This window comes from Triplophysa dalaica, chromosome 4 (genome assembly GCF_015846415.1).
Source record: "Triplophysa dalaica isolate WHDGS20190420 chromosome 4, ASM1584641v1, whole genome shotgun sequence".
NCBI classification, from domain to species: Eukaryota; Metazoa; Chordata; class Actinopteri; order Cypriniformes; family Nemacheilidae; genus Triplophysa; species Triplophysa dalaica.
This window is the reverse complement of record NC_079545.1, coordinates 10,602,649-10,629,880: the sequence shown is the minus strand read 5'-3', so window position 1 is coordinate 10,629,880 and position 27,232 is coordinate 10,602,649. Positions and strand designations below refer to the sequence as shown.

The 27,232-nt window shown below is 37.3% G+C and overlaps 1 protein-coding gene across 1 annotated transcript; it reads left to right on the top strand.

Moving 5' to 3' along the window:
- Positions 1 to 9,569: 9,569 nt before the first annotated feature.
- On the top strand, positions 9,570 to 26,850 carry hs3st1l2 (heparan sulfate (glucosamine) 3-O-sulfotransferase 1-like 2). The gene is made up of 2 exons (XM_056746253.1): positions 9,570 to 9,877; positions 25,225 to 26,850. The coding sequence occupies exon 2, from the start codon at positions 25,333 to 25,335 to the stop codon at positions 26,242 to 26,244; it is 912 nt and encodes a 303-aa protein (XP_056602231.1). The 5' UTR covers positions 9,570 to 9,877; positions 25,225 to 25,332; the 3' UTR covers positions 26,245 to 26,850.
- Positions 26,851 to 27,232: the final 382 nt, after the last annotated feature.

Below are 27,232 nucleotides of genomic sequence, written 5' to 3'. Positions count from 1 at the left end.
CGACTAATCAGATCACTGGTAATGAATGAGATGATTGATGAACGTTTGTTAGAAATCAGATGAATATAATAAGCGGTGTCTATTAGTATTAAATTATGGTTCTCTTGACAAATCTAAAAAAAAATCTGGCAAAAAAATGGCATTTCAAAAGCTTTAGTAACATTATATAAGGATGTGCTACATACATTTTTGTATTTTTTTGTCACATTCATAACGCTCTTTCTTTCTATCAGGGGTTTATGAAAATACAAAAAAATTATATATTAGGAACAAAACCTTATGGGTCAATATTTCGAAATTAAGATTTTCACATAATCTAAAAGATGAATAAATGAGATGTATATTGATGTATGAGTTGATAGAAAAGGCCAATATCTGGCTGAGATACAACCGTTTAAAACTCAGGAATCTGATTTAGAAAAAATCAAAATATTGAGAAAATTCCCTTTGAAGTTGTTAATCAGGGGCACTGTGGCATCCACTCACAAAACTAAAGTTTCAATATATTTAAGGTAGGAAATTTACAAAATATCTTGTTGGCTTGCTCACAGGGAGACTGCATTTATTCATTCATTTATTAGATATTATTTATTAGAATGATCTTGCTTGGTCTATAAACACCATGGACCTTTCTGTGTTTTTCTGGTTTTCTTATTTGCTACTGTAAAGCTGCTTTGGAACATTGCACATTGTGAAAACCGCTATATAAATGAATTGAAAATTGAACTTATACAACCTTATCGCAAAGTGTAACCAAACATTATCTGCAGAAAATATGTCAAACTAAATAAAATTATAACAATAAAAAAGTTGTTTAAGCATTTTATCCATGTTGCACGAAAGCAAGGGTGAGAGAGTATTATTATGTGTATGTATCTGGCAGGAATGATGTCATTGATAGAATATTACATGTGTCACCTTTTCTTGCCCCAACCCACAAATAGAAGCAAGGGAAAGCGCAAAGCTCCGGGCCACTTCTGATTGAGGTGATGCAGTCTGAGTTGTGGTAATTGTCCAGCGCCCCTGCAGCACCCTCACACCGGCCCCCGTGACGGAGCAGAGAAACACACGCTCTTCTCTCCATCCAAATGACATTTGTTCCTCCCGAGAAGGCGACCGGAGACTCTCACACATACAAGGTAATTAGTCACTGCTGCTCACAGGTGCGGTAGTGTACCTCGCTCACCCAGCACAACCTGTTCTTTTCTTTTCACTTCCAAGTTCTACTGTCTAGCTAGCGTAAAAGGAAAGGGCACAATAATCAAATTATAATAAAAAGCCAGGAAGTCAATAACTCGAGACTAATTCTGACAGAAACAATTAGCCTTGTGCTATTAGCTTCCTAGCCTATTGTCCATTGATTGCCCATGGGTCTGTTCATTTGAGGGCCAGCCCATGGGCACCTGCCTGCAACTTGATGCAATAACAACCTCACTATGTGTTCTCCTGAGAAAATCTCACTTCAGGTATACAAACACCACTGCTTCCTTTATACCCTCTCTGTCGTACTCATCGGGTATTAAACAATCTTTCTGGAGCACACGGGGGCAAACCATGTATGGTTTGGAAATCAAGGGTGATGTGAGGATTGTGTTATTTCTAAAGATAGAAAGAATTTTTTATTGATCACTGAATGGAAATTGTGCACCAAGACAGAACCTGGAAAGTAGGAGCAGCACATGCATAATGCACAATCACCAGAATGCATTATGTGGTAATGCTGTTGGGTCTATAAATGGGTCCTGCAATTGTTTTTTTATTGGGAGTAAATATTTTTATTGGTGGTCGATGTGCATTCAGTATGTAAGGAGGAAATGATGGGCATTAACTCTTACATTTGTTCGTCACTGCCTGGGCAAATTTCAGTTAAAAATGTTGTGACGCCAACCACTCCTGATGAACATTTGAAAGAACAAAGCGTACCGGAACGAGCCTTTGCACAGACAGATATCTAAAGAAAAGAACAGAACATAATTTAAATCACATTTGAATAATAATTCCAAGGATAAATTCAGCTTATACATGAAATATGTGATCTGATATACCCTTATGAAACAAACATATATGGAAAATATAATACAATATATTACATTTCCATATGGAAACAAGTGCTTATATAAATATGTTTATAAGTGCATATTTTAAAAAGTGTTATTTAATATATATATATATATATATATATATATATATATATATATATATTTATAGTACACACACACACACACACACACACACATACATACAAACACACGCACCCACACAAACACACGAACCCACAAAACCAAGTGCTGTGAATCGATGAAAAAAATTAATCTGATTAATCACACATTTTTCAAAATTCTGACATTAGTACTGCAACTGAAGTCTCCATTAAATTGATTATTTATTCTTCATTTAACATTAATTATAGACGTTCAACATTAAAGTAAAGTATAACTGATAGCTTTCATGTCTAACCGGTAGGAAAAATACAGAAAATAAATGAAGTTCTCAAACACTTTACAGTCTTTAATGCTAAATTCTAAGTGAAATACAGAAGAATTCTCATTAAATCTAAAAAACAAATTGAATTCCTTTTTTGTTTGTTTAACATTAATGACAGAAGTCACACCAGCAGGTTTACGAAAAAGGCCCCTATAAGAGCAGCCGCTCTAGGCAGATCTGACGCCCTTTCACATCTTCACAACTCTTTGCATTCAATAAGGGTTTTATTTAACACATTGAAATCTGTGCTTACAAAAATGCTAGAAATAACGGGAATTTCTGACACAATCTTGTGTGTCTTTGTTAATTCAAGCACGAAATAGAACGTAATACTGGTGTGTGTCTGACAGACATTAACTGACGCAGACCTTAGCCCGTGACTGTACACTTTGGATAAAAGCGTCTGCCAAATGACTAAATGTAAAATGTAAAATGTACACACCAGACTGGACCATCACCGCTGTCGTGTTGCGCCGCGTCCCACAGCTATCTACACTGAACACGTCAAAGCAACTGTTTCAACAATGTATATATTAAATTATTTTTATACATATAAATTAAGTTTTTATGTATATATGTATATAAAATAAAAATGTATATATAAAGATATACAATAAAAGTACATATAATAACATATATACAAGAAAACAGATTTTCTTGGGGTAAGGGTAACTACATTATCACTAGCATAAACCACTATTGACAAAAATGGAATATCAAAATGATCTAAGATGTTTTTAAGAAGCATATTCCTAAATATATTACTGCCTTTGTCTACGTGATGCAACTATATAAAATTGCAGGCATCCATGGATCCCGTCAAAACCATGATAGGGCCTCTGTGTACCAGTGTGGAGGGGAACAGATACTGTGTCAGCATTTCAGACATTATTGTTCCAGTTTTGACAGCCTCTTAAAAAGAAATTTAAGCATGTTTGCAAGTTTGCTCAGCCATATTGTTTCAACGTCTCGGAGGAAACCCAACAGTACCGCATCGAGTACTTTTCTTATTGTTGCCCAGCACATTTGGACCACAGTGCAATGTAAGCAGAGATTTTATGACTGTCCTGCTAATGCACATATATAGTAGGCTGTAAAAGAACAGCGAATGCTTTTTAAATCAAGTGGATAGCCGAAATCTCAGAGTGTTGTTTTATGTATAATGTATGTGCAGTGATCATTACAATGCAGGAGCGATGAGATCCCTTTTTACTGTTCCCTCTTGAAGTTCTCCTGCTTTTATTACTACAGGTCATAAATGTATGCTGTCAGTAAAAGGAGTCATGTTTTTTAAAGTGATGTTGTACAATAACAGGCTGCTGACCCTCAGAATTTCAAACCACAATCACGATTCCAGTAAACAAAAACTCACAATTTAAGGGTGATACGAATATAAGAAATATAGTTGGAAGGGTAAACATTTCGTTACCGTATAATTTATTTCTACAATAAGCCTACATCATGGGTCTTCAGAGTTTATCAGTCCAATGTCCTCTTGTTCTCCAAATGTGTTTGGAGAGATGTAGTTTGTTGTTTACAGGACATAATGTGAACTAAGCATACTGTAAAAGTAAGTTTGAGATTCAACAACATAGGCTAGTCCCCATGCACACCCCATGATCACTTTTATCTATTTTATTCAATTCATTTCTATAGTGCTTTTCACAATTTTGCATTGTTGTGTATATGCATAGAAACAGAAGTAGAGGTATACACATAAAAAAGAGCTATATAAAACATAGAACATCTCTAATGCCTGTATCCGTGAGCAAAATAAAAATATGTACTTTATGAACCGTTTCAAGGATGTGTGCTTATTATTACAGCCTGTTCTTTAAATGCATGGCGCAGAGCTGAAGTGGCAGTAAAAGCTTCAAAGTGGGTACAAACACATTTACATTACGCATTTAAATGTATGTTCTCAGAGGCGGAGAAACTGCTATGTTTCCATGGTGATTACATTGTGTTCTTAATTACTTGTCTAAGTTCTAAGTTCTGGTCTTGCAGCATTCAGAGAACCAATGAGTTGTGAGGTTTTATCTCTGGTTGGTGCACTATGACTCAGTCTGTCGGATTCTTCCAGGTATGTGAGTGTTGAGCAGGATATGTTGTCTGGAGGCCGTTTCCTGACTTGCATTATTAATTTCATAGATTCACAGTCGACTTGACGCTGTTACTCTTGCACCGTCTGGAACCTTGAATGACAGCAGCATTTGGCTAGTGTGTGTGTGATGTGTTAAATAAAAGGGGGATCTGCCATCTCAAATGACGAACAATGTTGCTCATTTGATTGCATTCGAATATCATTTTAGGAAGTTAAAGATTTGCAAAAATAGATAACTTGGAAAAATCTAGTTTTTTATTGTGCATTCAAGTTAATATCTATCAAATTGCAGCTGGGTTATTTTGATTAAGTAATAATGAAGAATTCCAGTCTGGATTTCGAGCATGTCACAGTACAGAGACTGATTTGATCAGAGTTACAAATGATCTGCTTTTAGCATCTGACCGTGGCTGTATTTCGTTATTGGTGCTGCTAGACCTTAGTGCTGCATTTGACACCATTGACCACAGCATACTCCTACACAGACTCGAAAAGTAAGTCAGCATTTATGGAATAGCATTGAAATGGTTTAAGTCTTATTTATCTGACCGTTTTCAATTTGTAGCAATAAACAATGATGTGTCCCGCAAATCGCAAGTCCAGTACGGTGTACCACAGGGCTCAGTTTTAGGGCCTCTGCTCTTCGCATTATATATGCTATCTCTAGGAGATATAATAAAGCGACATGGATTAAGCTTTCACTGTTATGCTGATGATACTCAACTTTATATTTCCTCGAAGCCTCATGAAACCCAGCAGTTCAATCACATAAAGGAATGCATAGTTGATTTAAAACACTGGATGAGTAACAATTTTTTCTACTGAACTCGAACAAAACAGAAGTGTTACTTACTGGACCAAAAACCAAGAATACTGCTTAACTATTGACGGATGCTCCATAAAATCCTCGTCGTCAGCAAAGAATCTTGGCGTTGTATTCGATAGTAATCTGTCATTTGAGATGTCGCCAACACCTGTAAAATTGCATTTTTCCATTTTAAGAATATATCTAAACTACGTCATATGCTGTCACTGTCAGATGCAGAGAAATTATTTTAATGCATTCATGACATCAAGACTAGATTACTGTAATGCTCTCAGGCGTCCTGTCAGTTGGTAATACCTAGAATTTCAAAATCAAGTGCAGGTGGTAGATCCTTTTCTTATCTAGCACCTAAACTTTGGAATATTCTTCCCTGCACTGTCCGGGAGGCAGACACACTCTGTCAGTTTAAATCTAGACTAAAGACGCATCTTTTTAATCTTGCATACACTACACTTCCATAATATTAATCCTCAGAGGATTTAGGCTGCATTATTTAGATCAACCGGAACTAGGAACACATCCAACAACAAATGATGTACTTGTTGCATCAAAGAGTGCAGAACAGTACTCTACTCTCAGCCAGTCTTGCCTCTTTGTTCCAAGGTTACCGCAGGATGCAGTTCATGCCCAGACCCGATGGCAGACCTGAGAATGGGAAGCGATGACCTGACAAGAGCTGAGATGATAGAGCTGGATAAAGGATGCGTCAACTTGACATGATTTTTCTACAACACTACAAATGCTATTAGATTGTTAATGATAATCTTAAATCTATAATTTACCTTGTTAGTAAGCTTACTTATTTTTTATTTAGCCTTGTTGTGCAAGCACTGTTGAGCTTGTGCAGAGGCAGCAGCTTTGCCAGAGGGGAACTGGAATCCCCTGGTTGGGCCTAGGTTCTCCTGAGGTTTTTTTTCTAGATTGGAGTTTTGGGTTCCTCGCCACCATTTGGATATTGTTTTGCACTATTTGCCTGGCCGGGGGGGCTGCTTTAGAATTTAGACATAATTAATATCGCATATAAGAATTTAAAGTCCGTTTAATATTTGACCTGTGGTTCTCTCTCCTTTATCTCAAATGTGTGTTTTCACTGTGCGTGTGTGCGAGTGTGTTTGCGTGTGTGCGTCTATGTTATGTGTGTAAGTATGTAAGTATGTATGCATATTGTGTGTGTGGAGCATTTGTATGTCTGTCTTTTGTTGTTTTTACCTTTTTCTTGTTTTTTCAGGTATATGCCTTTAGTTGTTTTTCTTGTATTCAATGTTCCTCATGTACAGCTGCTTTGTAACAGTGAAAATTGTAAAAAGCACTATATAAATAAAGTTGAGTTGAGTGTAGTTAATAACAAACTAACAGCTAACTAAAAGACAATAAAAAAATGATTACAAAACATGATTTTTGAATCATTAAAAAAAATATTTTGAGCTGTTTTTGGAAATAAACTCTTTGTATATGACACTGTGAAGATGTTCCTTGTATGGATTCAAAAGGAACATATCATCTTTAATCTTTAATCATTTTTTTATGGAGCACAAAATAAGTTCAATAGAATGTCAATGACACGGAGCCTTGACAGCTCCGTGTCACCATCATCTTCAAAGCATGAAAAAGCATCATGGAATTTCTGCTTTGTGTTCCAATGAAGAAAGAAAATAATATGGGTCAGAGTAAATGAGGGTTAGTAAATGCTGATATTTTCATTTTTGGTTGAACTATAACTAAGATTATCTCTCAAAAAAAAATCACAAAAATGTGGATTTTATATCACTAAATCAATCATTCCTGAGAATTTCCTGTGCGGATGAGTGACTTTAGCTAAGTAAAAAGTCTGCTTTTATCTTCATACTGGCTGAGAAAAACTTTTAAATAAAAAAATAAACAGACAAAATAGAGTGAAAACTGATCTGACAGGCACATAATGCTATTCCGAGACTTATCTCATAGACGCCTTCAGATTGCCAGGCCAATATGGCCTTTATAAGAGGAACATTCTGGAACTCGACAAACAATCACTTTATTTGAAAGTTGAACCTGAGGAGTGGACACCCTCTGCGAGTTTGTCGTCTCCCCCTTCCTCTGATTTCTATAAAACCAGCCTGCGGAGCAGAGACAAAAAGAAACTTTAATGAAGGCGGAGGAGAAGAGTCCCGAAACCGTGGGAGATAAACATCTCGCTTAGAGGGGTGAAGCATTAAAGATGAAAATAATGATGCCAGAGAGGAAGAGAGTGTTCTCTGTATCGAGAGAAAACAGATAAAAGAAAAATCCAAAGAAATGAAAAACAAAACTGTGATCGCAACTGACGAAAGATTCTGCTGAGAGACACAGAGAATGCAAAAAGCGTGACACATTTATAGAAAGGGCCGAATCAGATGTGCTCACTAACAAGGCTGGGGGTTTGAGGAGCTCCTGGGTGTCTCAAAGGAGGAAGAGGAGAACGGGAGACAAACTCACCCCCCTGGGGGTGCGACATCACAGAGTAAAGCTTTCCACACCCCCCAGGTCTGTAAGTACAGATGCAGAAACGCAAATGCGGCGAACTGGAGGGAGGGAGGGTGTGTGCGCTCGGAGATCTCACCCGGCAGGAGGTCTTCATTTAAAATCTCAGCCCCTTCCCTTCACACTGCATTAGCGCTCATATGGGTGAGCTAGATAATAAGACTCCGTAGTAATCCATAATCTGACTGATACCTCAGCCAAAGTGAAGCAAGGTGTAGACAGACCTGTGCTGACAGGCATCCTAATCATTTCGGAGGAAAAACGCAAATGCGTTCTTATTTTAGGTCTTTGCAAACCTTTAACATCACTTACAGGGACACTTAAAGTCCCAGTGAAATAAAAAAATATTTTATATTGCAGCATTTATTGTAATGCGTCAATGCGGGTCATTCTCTTTTTATAAATCGTGTGGCCTCATAATACATTTATGCATTTGGCAGATAGTTTTATCCAAAGCAACTTACATTGCAATATCATAAACATTTATACATGGGTATGTGCAATCCCTTGGGATCAAACCCACAATCTTGCTTTGTTAACGCAATGCTCTTACCACTGAGCTACATTATTTTACCTAATCTTTAGGTAAAATCTGAAAATGCACTTCATTCCTGTAATGACTATCCATCCGCCCATAGATGACATACGTTAGGCGGCTTGGGCGGAGCATCTGTAAACTCCTTCCCTTCACCTGTCAGTCTGCTGCCAGATCGATTTCAAAATGCAACGGCTGTTTATAAACATACAATCAAATCGCATAGGAAGACCAAAGGCACGCACACTATTTTTCTCATTCAAAAATCCATTTCACTTGTCAAAATATGGAAGTAAAAACAATCGCAACTTCCGGTTCACGGGGACTTTAAATGTGCTTATATGGTGGGGGATGAAGCCTAAATTGCTGTGGAGATAGCTTGAAAGAGACATTAGGACTTTAAAACCACATTCGCAAATTGGAATTAAAGACTTTATTTTTTTAAATGATAAATTGTTTACATGAAATGATTATGCATGTTTCATGACTCTGACATAAAAAAATCATACCATCAAAATATTTGCTGATTTAGTCGTACTATAAAACATCAGCTGCACCTCTGAATAAGAACAGCCCCCAAAAATCTCATGATTTATTTAAAGCACATAAAGTGCAGAAATATCAGAAAAATTCCAAGCGTACTTTCGGCATAGCACAGAATTAATATCGTCAGCGTGGGTAATGTACCGTTCAACAGTAAATGTGTGCTGTGCATTTGGAGATTAACAGAAGTAGCTACGTTCTGCCCATCTATTTGTGCCCTGTGTGTTTGTGTGCCAGCACTCTGTAAGTTATTCATGATTTGGGGATTTTCTGGGGCAAATAGATTCCAAAGCCCTCTAACAGTAAACAGCGGGCTGGAAATGAAACAGGCTATTTTGAACATGGCATGTGAGGAAGAAACAAGTGAATGTATTCGGATGAGAGAAGTCAATGAAACACAAATCAAACAATACAGGGAAACGAGAGAGAAGCAAGGAGGTAACAAAGAGAGAGAGAGGGAGAGAGAAACATACTGTAGATGAAGGGAGGGAGGAATTTCCCTGAGGGGCGATGTGTCTCTCTCTCTGTCTCTCTCTCTCTCTCTCTCACTGTGTTGTTCATTCACTTGCTCACTCACACACACACACCGTTCGCACATGTTCGTACGCCAGACACTTTCTTTTAGAAATTCACTTTCACACACATGCATTCAGCCACTCGCATTTATACTGCAACCTGAACATTTTTCTGCATCTGGACATTAAAACTACGCCGCCTCAACTTTGAAGCTGCTGCTGCAAAGAAGTGAAATAGAGAGACTGAATCAAGCACAAAAGGTTGCAGATGTGCTAAAAGGATCAGAAGGATCTTTAAGGGCAGAATGAAATTCATCCAAAAGATTGTGAGGAAGAGCTTTGACGCACTTCGAGACTGAACCAAAGCTCCGGTGAGATCTTTTCACTGTTTCTCTTTCCTGTCACAGTTTGACTTTCTGTTCTGTTTTATCTCTTGGATGTTTGGTCTGGGGATCTCCGGTCAGCATGTCTTAGAGAGGTGCAAATGTTTTGTCCTGTTTTGTGAGAATATAAACCAGCTTGAACTTTGAAACTCTGCTTAAGCTAGAATTTAAAAAGTCTAAGGATTTGTTTGTTTGCCTACATCATGTCAGATTTAACATGAGGATTGCAAACAGCCATTCGGATTTGAAAAAAGCAGGAGAGTATAACAGATCTGAGATGATCCAGTCTCTTAGAGATGCTGTTTTGTTCTTAGAAGTAGAAACTTCCTTCTGTTCTGAGAGTAAATTCGAATCTGTAAAACTAAGACCGAAACAATACCAGACATTTGTTTATTGCCAACAAAAAAAAGAGATGGAGTGTTTTCACAGCGTAGATTACCTGTTTCAGATGAATGATGCGTGCCTTTACTTTTACATCCATCCGTTCTTTATTTTGTCTCTCGTTTAATTGGCTTTCTTCAGATTGTGTTGAAAAAATTACTTCATCACATTTTGACATTTCCGACTCATCTTGCAAAAAAACAAATGTGTTTGTAAACCTACAGTATACCTACACTCTTCAAATTAAGGGTGCTAAAAATCATTGATGCAATATGAAAAATTGTTGGTTCCCCAAAGACCATTTCAGTCAAAGAAACAATTCTTGTTAACTATTTAATAGTCTTTGGAACGTTTTTACTAAAGTTAAGTTTCCGTTGATATTATAGCTTCCTCACAGCCTTTTAGGATCTTTATTTTTAATAGTGTAATGTGAATATATAATCTAAATCCCACTTTCACCAGTCCAGTTAAAACAGAGGATTTAATCCCTGTTTTATTAAATAAAGAACACTTGAATTACATTATATTTCAAATTTTGTTCCATGAGATAAGAAGTTAATTACTGTAATGTGTGTGTGTGTGTGTGTGTGTGTGTGTAAAAGAGAGAGAGAGAGGTTGCTGTAAGGCTGTGGGGCCATGGGAGTCGAAGATTAATGAGCGGGGGAGTGAGACTAATGTTGTGTACCTCAAACTTGTTAGCAAAATCGACTGTATCAAATCATACATGCAACTAAATACATCATGCGACTTTATACTTAATTGATACTCCTTTAATTGATCAATTCACATATAATGGGGAAACATAATAAACATTCAGAATGCAATGACAAAACACTTACTTCATCAGTTTGGTCAGTGCCCGTGGCATGTTTTCGTCACTTTAAATTGAAAACAGGATGGGATGTGGAGTATTTCAAATGCTATGTGTGAATCCAGATAGCGACCCACGATAAGGTGAACTCGTGCTGGACGGGGCCCTGTGTGTATTTAAAGGCGATGATATCTCTTAATACCAGATTACCAAAAAAATTGATTGTGATCTGATTGTGAAAGAGAATATTTAAATATTTTTGTGAACACCAGGCGACTGGATTTATTGACGTGTTCCTACTTCTGAATCATTGGTTGTGCCTAGAACAACATTCCTGTCAAACAAAGAACAGTCCTGTATAATCAGACGGATAATAGTATTTAACTTTGACTTTAAAATCTGATCTTTGATAGGAATGATGTTCCAGAGCTAAATATGTCCCACTTCGATCTCTGTCACCTCTGTGCAAGCACTTGATGGAAAAATATTGAAGCATTGGTAATAAAGGAAGACGTAAATAATAGATATCATATTTTATGAGAGCAGCTCTACTAAGTGCAATAAGCCATACAGCCAAAGATGAAGACAAATAAAGAGGAAAAAAGTCATATAAAGAAGGATCATACATCTGAAGACAAACAAAATGATTGAATGCATTTAGTTCATAACTTTTACGTTAAAAGAGAAACTAGGGATTGAAAAATATAACCTTTTATTATTTTTGAGAGCGCTTTACACCAGGCCAAGTTTGTTTTTACATTTGACTTACAAATTAATTCATCTGATAAATTCTTATACAATGTATTCCCTGCCAACAAAAGACTACACATACTGAACCCGACAGGTTATTTGACTTCAGTTCATAGATAACCTGAAGAGTCATTTATCTATAAGTGAATGACCAAACCATACACTAAGCTCACATTTCTGGAACCATGGTCCCATTAAAACGTCAGAGTAAGCAAGCACCAATACAAACACACTCCCACACACCAGGACTATATACTGTAGCTCAGAGAACAAAGTCCAAACCGGACAGCTTGGCAATCCCATTGATTGACAGATGGTACAAATCTGGTGCAGGTTTTCTCGGACAGAATGCTGGACATGTACACACGTTGTGTCAGACAACATGTCACATGGAAGATGTGTAATATTTGATTCCTAGCTTTACAAGCATGCAACAGGAACTGGAAATGACATCAGCTTGGTTGATCTGTCTCTAGTTTGCGTCACCTGATTTGACCGGAAAAGTCTCAAGAAAACACCTGTTATTAAGTCTCAGGTGATCTGATCACAAATGATCTGGACAGATTGCTGTTTACATCTTGCGGTGACAAGCATTTCTTGTGACCATTTGACATACACTACTGTGGAAAAGTCAAAAAGGAAAAGAAAGACAGGAGGCAAGTATGAAAGAAAGCAAGCAAGATTGTATAGCTTTAAAGAAAAAGAAAGAAAGCACGTAAAGAAGTAGGAAAGAAAGAATAAGAAAAAAGAATGCAAGCAAAAAATAACCTATCATAGAGTGAACAAATAAATATATGAATGAGAAATAAAGTCAGAACAAGATAGAAAGAAAGAAAGAAAGAAAGAAAACTAGAGACAAAAAAGAAAGTGAGAACAAATAAACGTATGGATGAGAAAGAAAGAAAGAAAGAAAGAAAACTAGAAACAAAAAAGAAAGTAAGAACAAAAATGTAAGGAAGGAAAGAAAAAAAAGAAATAACAAGAATGTAAGCAAAAAAGAATACAAGCGAAAAGCAAGAAAGAACAAATTAATGAAGGAACAAATAAACTAATGAACGGGAAAACTAAAAATAAGAACTAGAAAACAAGAAACCAAGAAAGAACGCTAATAACAAAGAATGAATGAACAATCAAACAAATTAGAAAACAAGAAAGAAAGAGAAAGAAAGACTACTCACCGCCAGGACCCCCTGCTTTGAGTTTAATGTCCCATCTCCTCTTTTCTAAAGCTGAAGTGTGCGACTCAGAGCCGTATGTATAAGACACAAGGTCGCCCTGTGTTACATACATCACAGTCACCGTATTCCACTATAGCCCCCTCTGATATCTGAATAATCCTTACATGTTTATGAAAACAATACAGTATCCTTTTATTATTACTTCCTTATTAATCCTAGGATAAGCATACACCGGAGGGGTCTGCGTTTCCGTTAGTGTATTTATACGGGAGTGTGCTGGTGTACAGGGGAATTTTGCGCCGGTTCTTGGGTCATTAGTGCAGACAGTTTTAGTCTATTAAGATGACAGAATACTGACCACCCTCAATGCCACACACTCCCCCCCACTGAACCATAATGCGAGATGCAAGACATATCAGACTAAGACATTTGAGTAACCACACAACACAGCCGCACAGGCAAACAAAATACAAAAAGTAACCACGCAATGCGGCTCAGCACAAAACCACTCGGTGAAGCACAAGATCGCATAGCTCATTAGCATAGACACAAGCACATCCAAAGGGAAAATGAGGTTGCTTATTCATAGCTTAACAGAGAGTTTTGCGGGCCGATGTTTCGTTTGGTTCTGGCATATCAACACTGTATACAATGTTTTTCCTTCATCCAAAAATATTAATCCAGGCATTATTTATTCACCCTCAAATCATTTTCAACATTTTCTCTTTAGGAAATGTCTCAGTGGTTTTGTGTGCACACAATGAAAGTCAATCAGGACCAGTGATGTTTGGTGTCTTCCTTTGTGTTCTGCAGAAGAAATAAAGTTTTAAATGACATTATAATGACTAAATAATTTTCATTCTTTGGTGAAACCATCCCTTTAATAGAGGAAAAAGCGCATAAAGCTATAAAACCTGTGTGGATCACATAGCTAAGATAATTTAATAATGGCCACAGTATAGGATGCTTAAGATCACTTCAATAACTCTAGAAGAATCTAAAAGAAACAACCGAGATAAATACATTTCATTTACGATTTTTGTTTCTTATGAGATGAAAGCATCAAGAGAAAATTTAAAGGCATGCTGTACAGAATAATGCCCCAGATAATCCCTGTTCAACACAACAGAGTATTACTTTATATTCCCCTATGAGATACCAACACAAACCTACAAAACGCAAAACAGATACATAACCGGTTCTCCAAACAACTTCTTCCTCAGCCCATTCCCAAAAGTCCTACAAAGTACAGCACTACCTAACATAACACAGCAGGGTCCAACAGATCTCTCTTCTTCTCCACACAGACACATACCACAACACCACTATTCCTTCACAATATAAAATAACAAAAACACAGGCCAGTGATGCAGAAAAATCCTTCTATTGCACAACGCCTTACTCACTGAAAGCATAAGCGAAAAATATAGCTGTGCGCTCTGGGCCCTTTCAGAGCGTGAGCGGCTGGAGCTTTGCAGAGATGTTTTTCACTGTTGTTTCAATGTGAGGGGATTTAAAGACGAATCAAAAGCAACAACCTGGCGTGCAAACCCGGGCACAAGAGAAGACAAAGAGAAGAACCAAAGACATTACTTCTGAGATTTCAGTGTGGCTCAGAGACCGCGCGGTCGCACCCGGCCGAACACGCAGAGCAAACCACCTGCTCCGAGCCTGACAGCTCCATTTATCTGGCCCTTTAAACAACGCTTTCTTTCCATGACTCGCCAAATGCAAGACAAATCTGGAAAAACACTTTTTTTGGCATTAGAGTTCATTCTCACACTCTCGGTGTTTGTTTTGTAGAAACACTCTCTCTATCTATACGGCCACTCTAGGAATGGTCAGACTGAAATTAATGAGCTGTGAGAATCGTTTTTGTTTTGGACTACTTGCTGTTATAGCTTCAAGATCTCATACAATGCCATGTTAAACTCTATAGGCAATAATTCATACTTGTGTCATTCAAAATTTGCATAACTTTTTTTCCGTAAAATGGAACAAAATGTTTAGCATTTCAGCTTTGAATATGGCATTTTGGCAAATGGACTGCACATGCACTCTTAAAAATAAATGTGCTTAAAACAAAGATCTTCACAGCGATGCCTTAAGCCAAAGGTTCTTTGAAGTACCGTCTCTTTCTTTCTTTTCTTTTGCGAAACAGAAAGGTTCTTCCGATGTTAAGGTTCTTCTATTCTATGGCATCGAAGAACCTTTTGAAGCACATTTTTTTAAAATGTGTCTTATCCAAAAATGTGAAAATAAATAATAATGTATATTATAAATATAAAGGAAAGGTATACAGTATTTGTCAACTACACACATGCAGAAATTGCAAGTGAGATTTAAGAGTTTTTATGATTGTTTTAAGATACTACAAATGGCTAAAATTCCCTTTTAGAAGAAAGTAATGTGGGTCTAGATTGGAAGGGAATAGGAAAATGATGTCAGAATTATTTTTGGTTGAAAAGGTCTTGTTTCATTTAGAAGTTCTTCATCTCTCTCCTTTAGCTGTAGTTTAATCTTTCTGTATCAAACCCTTTACTTGGGGGGAAGGCTAATAAACAGACTCAACATTTAATTACAATTACTGCAGCTGCTGTACAGAGTTGAAATAATATGGCTTCTGAAGTGACATTTCATGTAATTTTGGATGAATTTAGATCATTCTGGTATATTGTTAATATGCTAGATATATATGCTGGGGTTTTTCAACCCATGGTGGGAGCAAAAAAGGTGAACCTTTTAAATAAATGTAGATTGTGATATTTGACCCAACCATAGGTTACAACAGCCTTTTGGGATGAAACAACCTAGCCAAGGTTAATCAATAATCCAACAGCCTTTTGAGACCCAACCATTGGCGGATACAGTATACAGTATATGTTTCGATCGTTGTTCAAAGCAATGTGTTGTATACAACCGGAAAATATTCACTCAATAGTACGTTCATATCAGCCCTCTAGACCGACTCTGCAGTAGCTGTCAGGCCTTTATGCTCGCTGGTGAAGTTTCGTTGAATTGAGTAACCTCCGTCTGTCCACCCCATCCTACAGAAAGACAGCATACCATTGACATGACCACTGACTCTAAATGTTTAATCCTCCTCCCCTCCAAAACAATATCGATACTGTCCACACATAGAGAGAGAGGGAGGAAAAACTGACAGATAGTGTTTGCCCTGTGGTAGATAAGCTAAAAAAACTCATTTGACATGAGCTACTAACCCGATCCCTGCCCCCCGTGGCACAGGCCAGATTGTTAATCACTAAATGATTTGCTTGTCATAACGAATAAGAAAATGGCGTTTTGATAGCTTCAAAGTGGTCGGCGGACAATAATGATTATAGGTAATACTGTCCGTGGCCGATTATTCAATTAGGGAAATTTTTCGGTCCCCTAAATAGATTTACAATGTATATATGTTATAGTAAAATGAAAGGGATAAAAAAGAAAAAATTAGAACAAATTTTTTTGTATATTTTTTGTTCTGTTGAAAACAGATATTTGAAGAATTAAGGAAAGCAAACAGTTCTGGCAGCACCTTTGAGTACCATTAAACATCTTCCTAATATAGTATTCGATGTCCCAGAACTGAGAATTTCAGTCATTCTTTCAAATATGCTCTTTTGTGTTCAGCAGAACAAACTAACCATTTTTAAGGGTAAGTAAATGATGACAGAATTCTCATTTTGGGGAGAACTATCGTTTTAAAATTGTGTATCTGTAAGTTTTTTTTTCTGCTCATTTCAATGTGCATGGACGTGTTATAATACAAATATTGTGTTTTTTAACTTTGCCTCCAGAGCACATTCATTACCATCAGAGACAATATCAAAAATCCACACCAAAACAATTGATTTAACATGAAACGTTACATTTTTTAAGATTTGAGGTAGTCAAAAGTGTCACGAATTGGAAAGTCACTCATGTATAATAATAGTTGTAATTGCATTATATATCATTTCTGTCAACAGCCTTTGAGCTATCAAAACACAATTAATACTGCTGAGAGCGAGAAACAGAGAAATAGCAGGAAAGCAATTTAGCTGCCACATGAATTCTTCTGAGATAATACACAATCTATAAGTATATCTGAATCCATTCATCCATAGAACCCTCGAGTACACAGTGGCATCAAAACTAGACCAAACTCATTTGCATGCCGGGTTTATCCCAATAATGTTACCATGCTCTTCATGCCAACAACCTCTTTAATTAGAGCAAAGCCCCCATAATGGCCCCCACCCCAAAACACACAGACCCCTCCCCGCCCCATCATGACACGCTCGCACACACTCCTCATTATTAATTTGAGGAACATGCAGACCAAAGGGGGCTGTGGAGTGTGTTATTTGATTGACCCAGATCAAAGTGCAAATGAGAGAGAGAGAGAGAGAGAGAGAGGGACGGGATGGGATGGAAGTGAGAAAGAGTGAGAGACTAGTGGGGTGTGGGGAGGTTCATGAAGAAACTAATTTGAGGCTCAGCGGGGCGTCCGTGTGCTAAAAACTGAACGCATTTACTGAAGGTCAGCATCTATTGGGCAGATTGAAGGAGATCTTACACAAGCACAGAGAGAGATTTTTTTCTCTATTTCTTTCAGTATGAAGACAGAGACAATCAGATGTTCTCAGAGGTTGTTAAATCCTCTCATTTATTCTCCATTTGCATTCACATACGAGGAAGACAAGGCAAAAGGCTTCAAGTTGCTGGACGTTACTGTAGAAAATTCAGCTGTTGAGTCACCTGATAGGAAACAGATGAGGCTTTTTTTTGCCACTTGTAACACTTTCAAGTCTACTAATAATATACGTTTTGATCAAATATCTAATAAAGAGGAATCCATAAATATACAATAGTAGGGCTTTATTCAGGTTCTGGCGGCAATCTGTAAAAAATTTAAACCAGCAGGAAAGAAAACCACTAGAATATCCTATTTAGTCTTTCAGAAGATATTTAAACAACGACACAAAATGTGTTCAGATTTACCAAATCTTTATGTGTGCTTTCACAAGCCAGAGATTTCAACGTGAATCCAAATGCTTCTCATAACATTCCTCCAAGATAAATCATTTGAGCCATGCTAGCCATGTGAACTTAAGCTCAGTTCTCTTTCTCAACGTGTCTGCTTTTATTAGAAAAAGGTGAGGCAAAGCAGCCTCAGAGCATATTTTTCTTCTCTGGGAACAAATGTAAGCTGTCGGCTAAGTGCAAGTACATGAGCACCAACACATTGTGCTTTGGTGCTTATGTGACCAACATGAGTTTCCTCACTTTCTGTTCTTTCTGCTTATACCTTCAAGGACTTGGACAACTATGTTATATTAGCATACAACATAGACTAGTCTGCAGGTCAATACTTATAATGAAAAACAATAGAGTGGTGTAGAGATGACTGCAGCACATTTAGGAAACGAACGACGTGTTGTGGTACCATCCCAAAAAGGTAAAAAAATCCCTCTCACAAACCTTCGCTGGATCGTTTCCACATTTGTGGAATGTTCTTCCTGCTGCTACAAGATCAGCATATTCTATCGCCATCTTTAAGAATCGGCTGAAAACACTTCTCTTCCTCTTTAAACTTGGCTCTGTACACTGTAGTAGCCTTTGTGAGATATGTTTTTATTGCTCTTAGGCATTTTGTTGTCCTAATGTTTGACCCAATTGCTTCCATTGTTTACCCAACTTGTAAGTCGCTTTGGATAAAAGTGTCTGCTAAATGACTAAATGTAAAGGTTGTAAATGTATGACATATTTTTGTGTGCAAAACCCAGAAGCGAGGTTGCATTTTAGCACTTCCGGTTCCATCGCCACCCAAAGTCAATGGGTATTTTGAATGGGTTTTTTGTTAAATGCCTAAAATAAGCTTTGTGGTTTTACAAAACCTCTAAATATTTTCACGTTTTATTCTATGACATAGAAAACACCAGTTATTACCCGCTTGTGATTGTTAACGCTCTATCGGGTCTTAAAAACGGTGGATCCAAACAACGAAGTTGCTTAAAGCACCAACATCCTTTGTGGGGACGTTAGACGTCGTTGCATGTATAAATCGCACAAATAGTCCAACATAGGCACAAATCTCTAAACACGTGGATTGGTATGGATTCACAGAGTAATACTGACCAGGAAAATGTTTTTAATAAAGTTTGAAAAAGTTGTTGGTGTCTTGGTGGTGGAGACGTTGAGCGAACGTACAGTATGTTTATGGCATCATGTTACCTTTTTAATTCTGCCGATTGTATTTAGGCTTCAAAAATAGCAAAAGTTGTTTTAATCTGTAAAGATAATCTTGATAGACAAAACCTGTAAGTAACATAAACCTTTGTTCATCAAAGAGATAATTTTTTTCAATCTTTCAAGAGTCTATAGGAAAATCCATAGGCTTTGGTTGGCCTTCAAAAATACATCATCTCTGCGATGCACAATACGCTGTATGTATAGCTTTGTTGGTCTTAGCTGTTTCTGGAAAGTCCAATGTTGCGAGTGTTGAGGAGTGTGTTAAAATACCTTATCTGTGAAGTTGTACAGATATGAGAGAGGAAAGAAATTGTGCGAAGCGATAGACTCAATCTGCAACAAAGTTCCAAGCTCTTATTTTTCAGACACTTTCAGGACAGATGTGGAATTCAGTTTTAAAGCACTTTGTGAAAGCAAAGCACTCAATTTTGAGTACCTCTGGCGGTTATCAAAAACGTGGAGTGAACAAAAAGCTTTTGTATCTAAGATACACCAAAGAAAGGTGACAATTGTGCATTGGTCATGCCTGTCGACCCTGAGCTCCTTACAATTCAGAGGGATCGTGAAACTGAGATAAAATGCTAATATATGACAGGAAGTTCTTTGATCTCCTTCCCTGCAGGTCCTCTTAACATCTTTCATGAGAGGCCAACGCTCTTGTAGCGCATTCATGTATTCATAGCATCTGTGTGAGCGTGCACACGCGCGTCTGTCTTGCTACGTTTGTGAGTGAGTCTATCGGGTGCGTACAGACAGGATTATGGTGTTCTAGTAAGAGAAGCGAGAACAAGTTTGCACAAAGCTCAAGAGTCGGGATGTAAAAATGTGTAAGAAAATCTACAGAGGTTGATGTGTGTGCATGCGTCACTGAGGATCCTTTTGGTGTGCAGTGGCATTCAGGAAAGAGGATTATATAGCACAGTCTGAGGTGACGGTGAAGAGAGCATATATTAGGGAGATGGTTTTTGTTCTCAGCTAGAGAATATGTGTGTGTGTGAGAGAGAGACAGTGGGAGAGACTGGCTTTGTTTGCTTTAGTTAAAGAACTGAAAGTCTGACTCAGGCGGTAGGTCTGTGAGTCCCCGATAAAAATGAAAAAACACGGAAACACAATAATACCAGGAAAAAAGAGCATTACAAAGCCAGAATAAATCCAAAGGATGTCTATCAGGTGGCTTTTCTCTACAAAGGGCACTACAAAGGAAGTAGTGCCTACTTCAAAAAAATCTCGTAAAATAACATAATGATCAACAGCAGAAGGATAAAACACAGTGAAAATGACATTAACAACAAAAACTCCGGGCTAAAGGGATACTTCACCCAAAAATAAACATTCTGTCATCATTTACTAACCTTTGAGCTGTTAAAAATCTGTATAATTGTATTTGTTCTGATGAACACTGAGAAAGATATTTGGAAGATTGCTAATAACCAGACAGATTTTGCCTCCCGTTGACTCCCAAAATTATTTATCTTTTTTTTTCTGTTGAACACAAAAGAAGACATTTCTTCAGCAAACAGTTCTGTGACACTTTTGACCATTGCATTTCCTATTATGGTACGCAATGGGGGGCAAAATCTGTCTGGTTATAAGCATTCTTCCAAATATCTTTCTCTGTGTTTATCAGAACAAAGTATCGCTTTAATAGAGGACAATGTCTCTTTTTTGCCTCCATTGGGCTTCTTAAGTTGTCACAGAGCAATTGGTGGTCAATTCATTTTCACTTGAATGCCGCTTTTCTCAATAGATCAAAGTTTCAAATACCAGTCAAAGCAGGTAATCATACAATTTGTTTTCAATGTTCTTGAAGTCCCGGTTGATTTCTACTTTTCCCCCACGTTGAGCATTCCAAAGGCAAGAAACGATAAACCCCATAAGCTAATGATTACCCTGTCAATGTGAAAATTCCCACCTATTGCAAACTGACTCAACAACGTTTGCAAACCATCCACAAATTGACCTGAATGGAACGATCGGTGGAAATGGACGGACTAAGTGCAAAGTAAACAACTCCTCCGCTCATTACCACTTTTGCTCACGTCGGAATTGCGGGAAACAGTCATCTGGAAAATAGTATTCAAAGCTTTTAAACATATTCTGTCAAATTCCATTCTGCTTCATTTAAAAGCCCTTATGAAAATGTGCCTCATTTGACTTCAATCATTCCGTTTTGTATGATCTACGTTCAGCCAAAAAGCCACAAATGACACATTTATTCGGCATAGTAGAGCTTGTGATGCAGGGGTAGAGAAACGTATATGAAATGATGCAGGGTCCGTAGATGTAAACAAGACATTATTTAGTAAGATTTGTTCATCCATATTAGCATGTGTGTGTGAATGGGATTGGTTGCTCATGCTGTATCCATTAAATTCCTTTTTCATCCTTCAGGTAAATGTTAAATGCTCTCTCTTTGGATAGAAGCGTAATCTTTCAGACTGTTTTGTATCAATAACAGCAAAACAAGTTACAAACCACACAGATAAAAGTCACACAAAAATCTTTTAACAACGCCACTGTTTCTTAAAGGGACAGTTCCCCCAAAAAAGAAAATTCTGTCTTAATTTACATCAAGTGAAATGAATTTTCATTTTAGGGTGAACAATAAAACTCCCAATATGTAAAATAGTACACGACACTTAATTGTTGCACAATAAAGATAAGGCAAAGCTTAAGAAAATGTAGCAGGTCAAAGACCTGAGATTTTCTTGTCATTTGTTAAAAGAAACTCTCTTTTTAGACAAAGCAACCCAATGAACCAGAACAGCACATTGTGAGGATTAAAGCTGTGAGATGTGGGAATAAAGTGAGAGACATTAGACAGATACTCAGGCTCGTAATGGCAGAGTTTATGAAGCTTAGCGATAACGCCGATGATGCCGTGCAGGAGTGGCAAGGCCACAGGGCTCGTCACTTTTACTCCCAGCTGTGTCATTATACGGCATACACAGCAACACAAGCTCATTTACAAGAAGCTGCTTGCTCCAGCAAATTAATAAGCCGTGACTCAGGACGCAGCAGGGTTTGATAACATGACGACCGCGAGGTGACTAAACACGCCAGCCAAGTGTGACTTTTTTAAAAGGGTATAGAGGTCAAGGATTGTGTGTTTACTGTTTGATTATCCCGTGTTTAGTGGAGGGGAATACATTTCCCTCAAGTGGCCAATTGTCCTGATGAGCCACTTAAATCTATAACATCATTCTGATATGCTGGTGTGTTAAACAATTCACTTGTTTCAATTCAAGTGTTACAGACGACTTCAGATCTTCCGCTTGGGATTTCTGAATTGTATTTTGGCAGACTTTTAATTGCACATGATAGTTAATTGTAAACTGCTTTGGTGGAACCGCTACTTAAAACACCAATTATTGTATATAGTAGTAAGTACACTCACCTAAAGGATTATTAGGAACACCATACTAATACTGTGTTTGACCCCCTTTCGCCTTCAGAACTGCCTTAATTCTACGTGGCATTGATTCAACAAGGTGCTGAAAGCATTCTTTAGAAATGTTGGCCCATATTGATAGGATAGCATCTTGCAGATGATGGAGATTTGTGGGATGCCCGGCCATTTTAGTACAGTGAACTCACTGTCATGTTCAAGAAACCAATTTGAAATGATTCGAGCTTTGTGACATGGTACATTATCCTGCTGGAAGTAGCCATCAGAGGATGGGTACATGGTGGTCATAAAGGGATGGACATGGTCAGAAACAATGCTCAGGTAGGCCGTGGCATTTAAGCGATGCCCAATTGGCACTAAGGGGCCTAAAGTGTGCAAAGAAAACATCCCCCACACCATTACACCACCACCATAATTGCATCAATGAGAAATTGAACAGGTGTTCCTAATAATCCTTTAGGTGAATGTATAGTTTAAAATAATTTCGATTTTTCCCTTATATTTTTTTATATTGAAATATTTCAATAAACTTTATAAACTTTTTTATACAGACTTTGCCACAGCCCAAAGTTGTGGTTATTTCTAAATGGCTGTTTCATTCAATATGCAGCAGTGTAGATTGGAGGGGAAAGATTTTACGCTTTTCTCATTTAGTGTATTTGTAAAGACATTGAGGGCTACAAAGTATCATACAGACTGCTGCATATGTTATTTATGCAAATACTGGCTTTCTGGCAATGATGTGTAATACAAAAACAGTGAAACAGTCAATTACTTGTTTTCTGGCTTCTAAGCGATGGTTTAAACATTCCTTTTAGTGGAGTGCCAGTAATGAATTATCTTCAGATATATCTTTTATGCATTTTACAGAGCATAGTTTACTAAAATTTAAAGTGTGAAAACGTTTCTGTTTTTTTAAATCAAATGACATTGATCTAAAAATTATTTGAAAAACTAAACGAAGAGCTAAAATGTTGCCTCAGAAAGAAACTGAAATAAGTTTAAGGCACAAAAATTATTAACTGAAAATAAACCAAAAATAAATTCATCTCATATGGATGGTTTTAAAGCAAGAATAAACAAATGTTACTGCGCACGCACGCTTTTGTGGCTAAACTTAACTTCAGGTAAACTTTTGCAAAGAATAGAGTCCCAACAGATTTTTTGATAACAAGCAAAAGAAATAACAAGTAAATTACATTAGATGGCAATTTAAAAGTATGTCTAGCCAGTATTATTTTGGGTAAAGAAGAACTGTAACTTTGCTTAACTTAAATAATAGTTAAGTATAGTTATACGACCAATTAAAAAAATATATATAAAAAAATATGCTGTATAATCAAATTCAACAAAATGTTTATTTAATACAATTATTATACAATAAAATATGAATATCATTTAAATATAAATAGTAACATTACTAGCCAGAACAATTAACAAACACAGACTGTAAATTAACTTGTGCGTCCAATGAAACCATCTATAGCAACATAAAAATAAGCGCATAAAAAAAAAAAAATCAAAAATTAATTTACAAATTAAAACTAAAAGTTAAATTAAAATATTAATAAAACAGCAGTAAAACTAAAAACAAATCTATAATAAGTGTTGGAGACGCAATAGACTTGAGGCTCTGTATTCAGTCTACAGTGTGTATTATACATACAGTAAATGTATCCTCTGGGTATTGAACCCATGACATTAGTGTTGCTAGCCTAGGACCATGCAATATAGATCTTGTTAATCTATATTTCGTCACCGGTTTTTGAATAACTTTTAAAGTCATTTTGAAGTACTATTTTTGTTATTTAAAAAAGGCGATTTAATCTTAAATGACATGGGATTTTTGTGGAGCTCTGAGGATTGTTCCAACAGTGCCCACTGGAGGGCAAACGGGAGATAGCACTGGGATTAGGATAGGGTACATTTACCCATAGAGATTTCTGAGGCACTATTGTTCATGAATGTTTAATGCGTTTCTTTCCTATGTTTTAATAATTCTGTTAATTAAAATTCCCTACTGGTTTAAATTTTTCATGCTCTGCTGTTGTTGATTTTGTAAGTGTCTAATAATTATTTGTCATGTTTGCAAATTAATTTTCTGAACATAAATTATTTCATACAGTATATTAATAAAGGTTCAAACCTTGAATGAATCGAGGTTTTGTTCACAGAATTCTGTCATCATATCGCCCTCATGTGACATAAAACATGTGAAGAAAGAAGATATTTCGAGAAGGGTTTTGAGGCCAAAGCTTGAAAGTCAATGGGGGCCAATGCTTTGTTACCAAAAATCTTCTTTTTCAAAATCATCTTTCTTGTTCTGAACACAGGTTTGGAGTGGCTTGAGGGTGTTGGAATGATTAAAGAATTTTTATTTTTGGGTGAACTATCCCTTTTAGATTTTGCATACATAATCAAATACTGTTCACTCCCAAGCTTTTCACTCACTACGGCACACGTGACAATAAAAGTGATTTTTTTTAATAATACTTTACTGAGCTCCTTGCTGATTATGATATTTTTTTAATATATGACTTCACTTAATTTTCTTTTGTCTTTTTAGGAGCTGTGAAGAAGTGGAAATCAACAGCTGTTGTGTGTGTGATCTCCAGTTGTGTGTGTTTGTTTTTGTGCATCCGTGCGCTGCCCTTGAACTCACTGGACTGACGCCATGTTGTGGACACTGATACTGGCTTTGATCCTACTGCTGTTGCTCCAAGCTCAGCTACTCGTATGTCTACATGAACTCCGAGCCTCTCTAACCTCTGTCACTTCAGCGACGCCTCCTAAAACTTCAGGCACCTCTGCTTTGCAACGTCTGCCGGGTGCCATCATCATCGGGGTCCGGAAAGGAGGCACCAGAGCCCTTCTGGAGATGCTCAACCTCCACCCAGACGTGGAGGTAGCCAAAACCGAGATCCACTACTTCAACGCCGATGAAAACTTCCGGAAAGGTTTAGACTGGTACCGTGCCCAAATGCCCCTCACCCTCCCCGATCAGCTGACGGTAGAAAAGACCCCTGGATACTTTACAGCACCCCCAGCCCCAAAAAGGATCTGGGCCATGAATCCAGCTATGAAACTGCTGCTGATTGTTCGTGACCCGGCGGAGAGGCTCGTGTCAGACTACACGCAAGTTCTGCACAACCGAATTCAGCAGAATAAGCCATACCAGCCACTGGAGGATCTGTTACTATCACAAGGACATATCAACCCCAATTATAAGGCCCTTCAGCGGAGTTTCTACTACCAGCATCTGGCCAGATGGCTGGAGCTTTTTCCCAGGGAGCAAATCCACATAGTGGATGGAGAGGCTCTGATACAGAATCCTTTCCCCGAGCTGCAAAAGGCGGAGACATTTTTGGAACTTGCGCCACAGATAAAGCCAGACAATTTCTACTTCAATGTCACAAAGGGCTTTTACTGTATGCTGTCTGCCGGACACGACAAGTGCCTGGATGAGTCGAAGGGAAGGCCACACGCGCCCCTCAGTAACACCGCATTTCAGAAGCTCTGCCGCTATCTGAGAGTTCCCAATCAAATATTTTTCAGAATGGTGGGACAGAGGTTTAACTGGTGCTAAGCCTAAACATGATTTTAGAGACTGGAATTCAAAATACTACCCGGTTTTGTGAATATATTTGTAATGTTGCCATTTAGAAATATGGTTCAGAAAGACTGGAGTTCCTTGAAGGCTGAACATAGACTACAACAACGCTTAAGATGACCCACAAAACTCAGCTGACCACTAATATATCTACAGTTGATCTACACTTTATATGAGGAAAATAAGAACAGATCTACAGGACTTCATGTGTTTACAACATGCCAGACCCTCACTTCATATGATTTATACTGTTATTCAGTGAAAAAATTAACTGTGTGGAAGTTTTGGCTTTCTCTAATAAAAATAAGTCCAGAATGTTTGATAAATTGAAGTTTCACATATAACAAAGAAAAAACTCAATTCATTTCCAGTGGGAATCGAAGTTCAACAACAATACTGCATTGTCGGCTGTAACTATTGTAGTTTAAGCATTTCATTCTCATGTTTAATACTAATTTGTACTCAAATATTTTATTTTCGTTTTAAATAGAAATGTCTATTTTTCAAAGTGACTGTTTCTTTAAATGAATGAAAAATAGTCATAAGTTAATGCACTGAGAAATTCTGTTTTGTTCAATAAATATGTGTACATAAAACATCCCACGTCTATCTATACTTCTATAAATATCACATATGTAGCCTACACCATTACCAGTATACAGACATATCTGTATTACCTTTTGTTACTTTGATTATTTTTTTATCCTGTTTCCATGAGTTTATGGACAATATGATATCTGTGAGAAAATGGAAGAGTGAAAGACAGAGTTAGTAAGCCTTCCTGACCACAGGTTTGTTCAAGGTTTAAGCGGTCAAGTGCAACCAACTCACTGGTAGGACTCTACTGGCACTTAGCTCTATGTTATATAAAATACCAAACACGAGAAATAGTATACATACAGTCAACTTTCATAATCTTTAATATATTAGACGCTCAACGCATGTAACATAAGTACGTGCTTTA

Coding starts and splice junctions, on each gene's coding strand:
- hs3st1l2 (XM_056746253.1), top strand. CDS start 25,333: ATGTTGTGGACACTGATACTGGCTTTGATCCTACTGCTGTTGCTCCAA.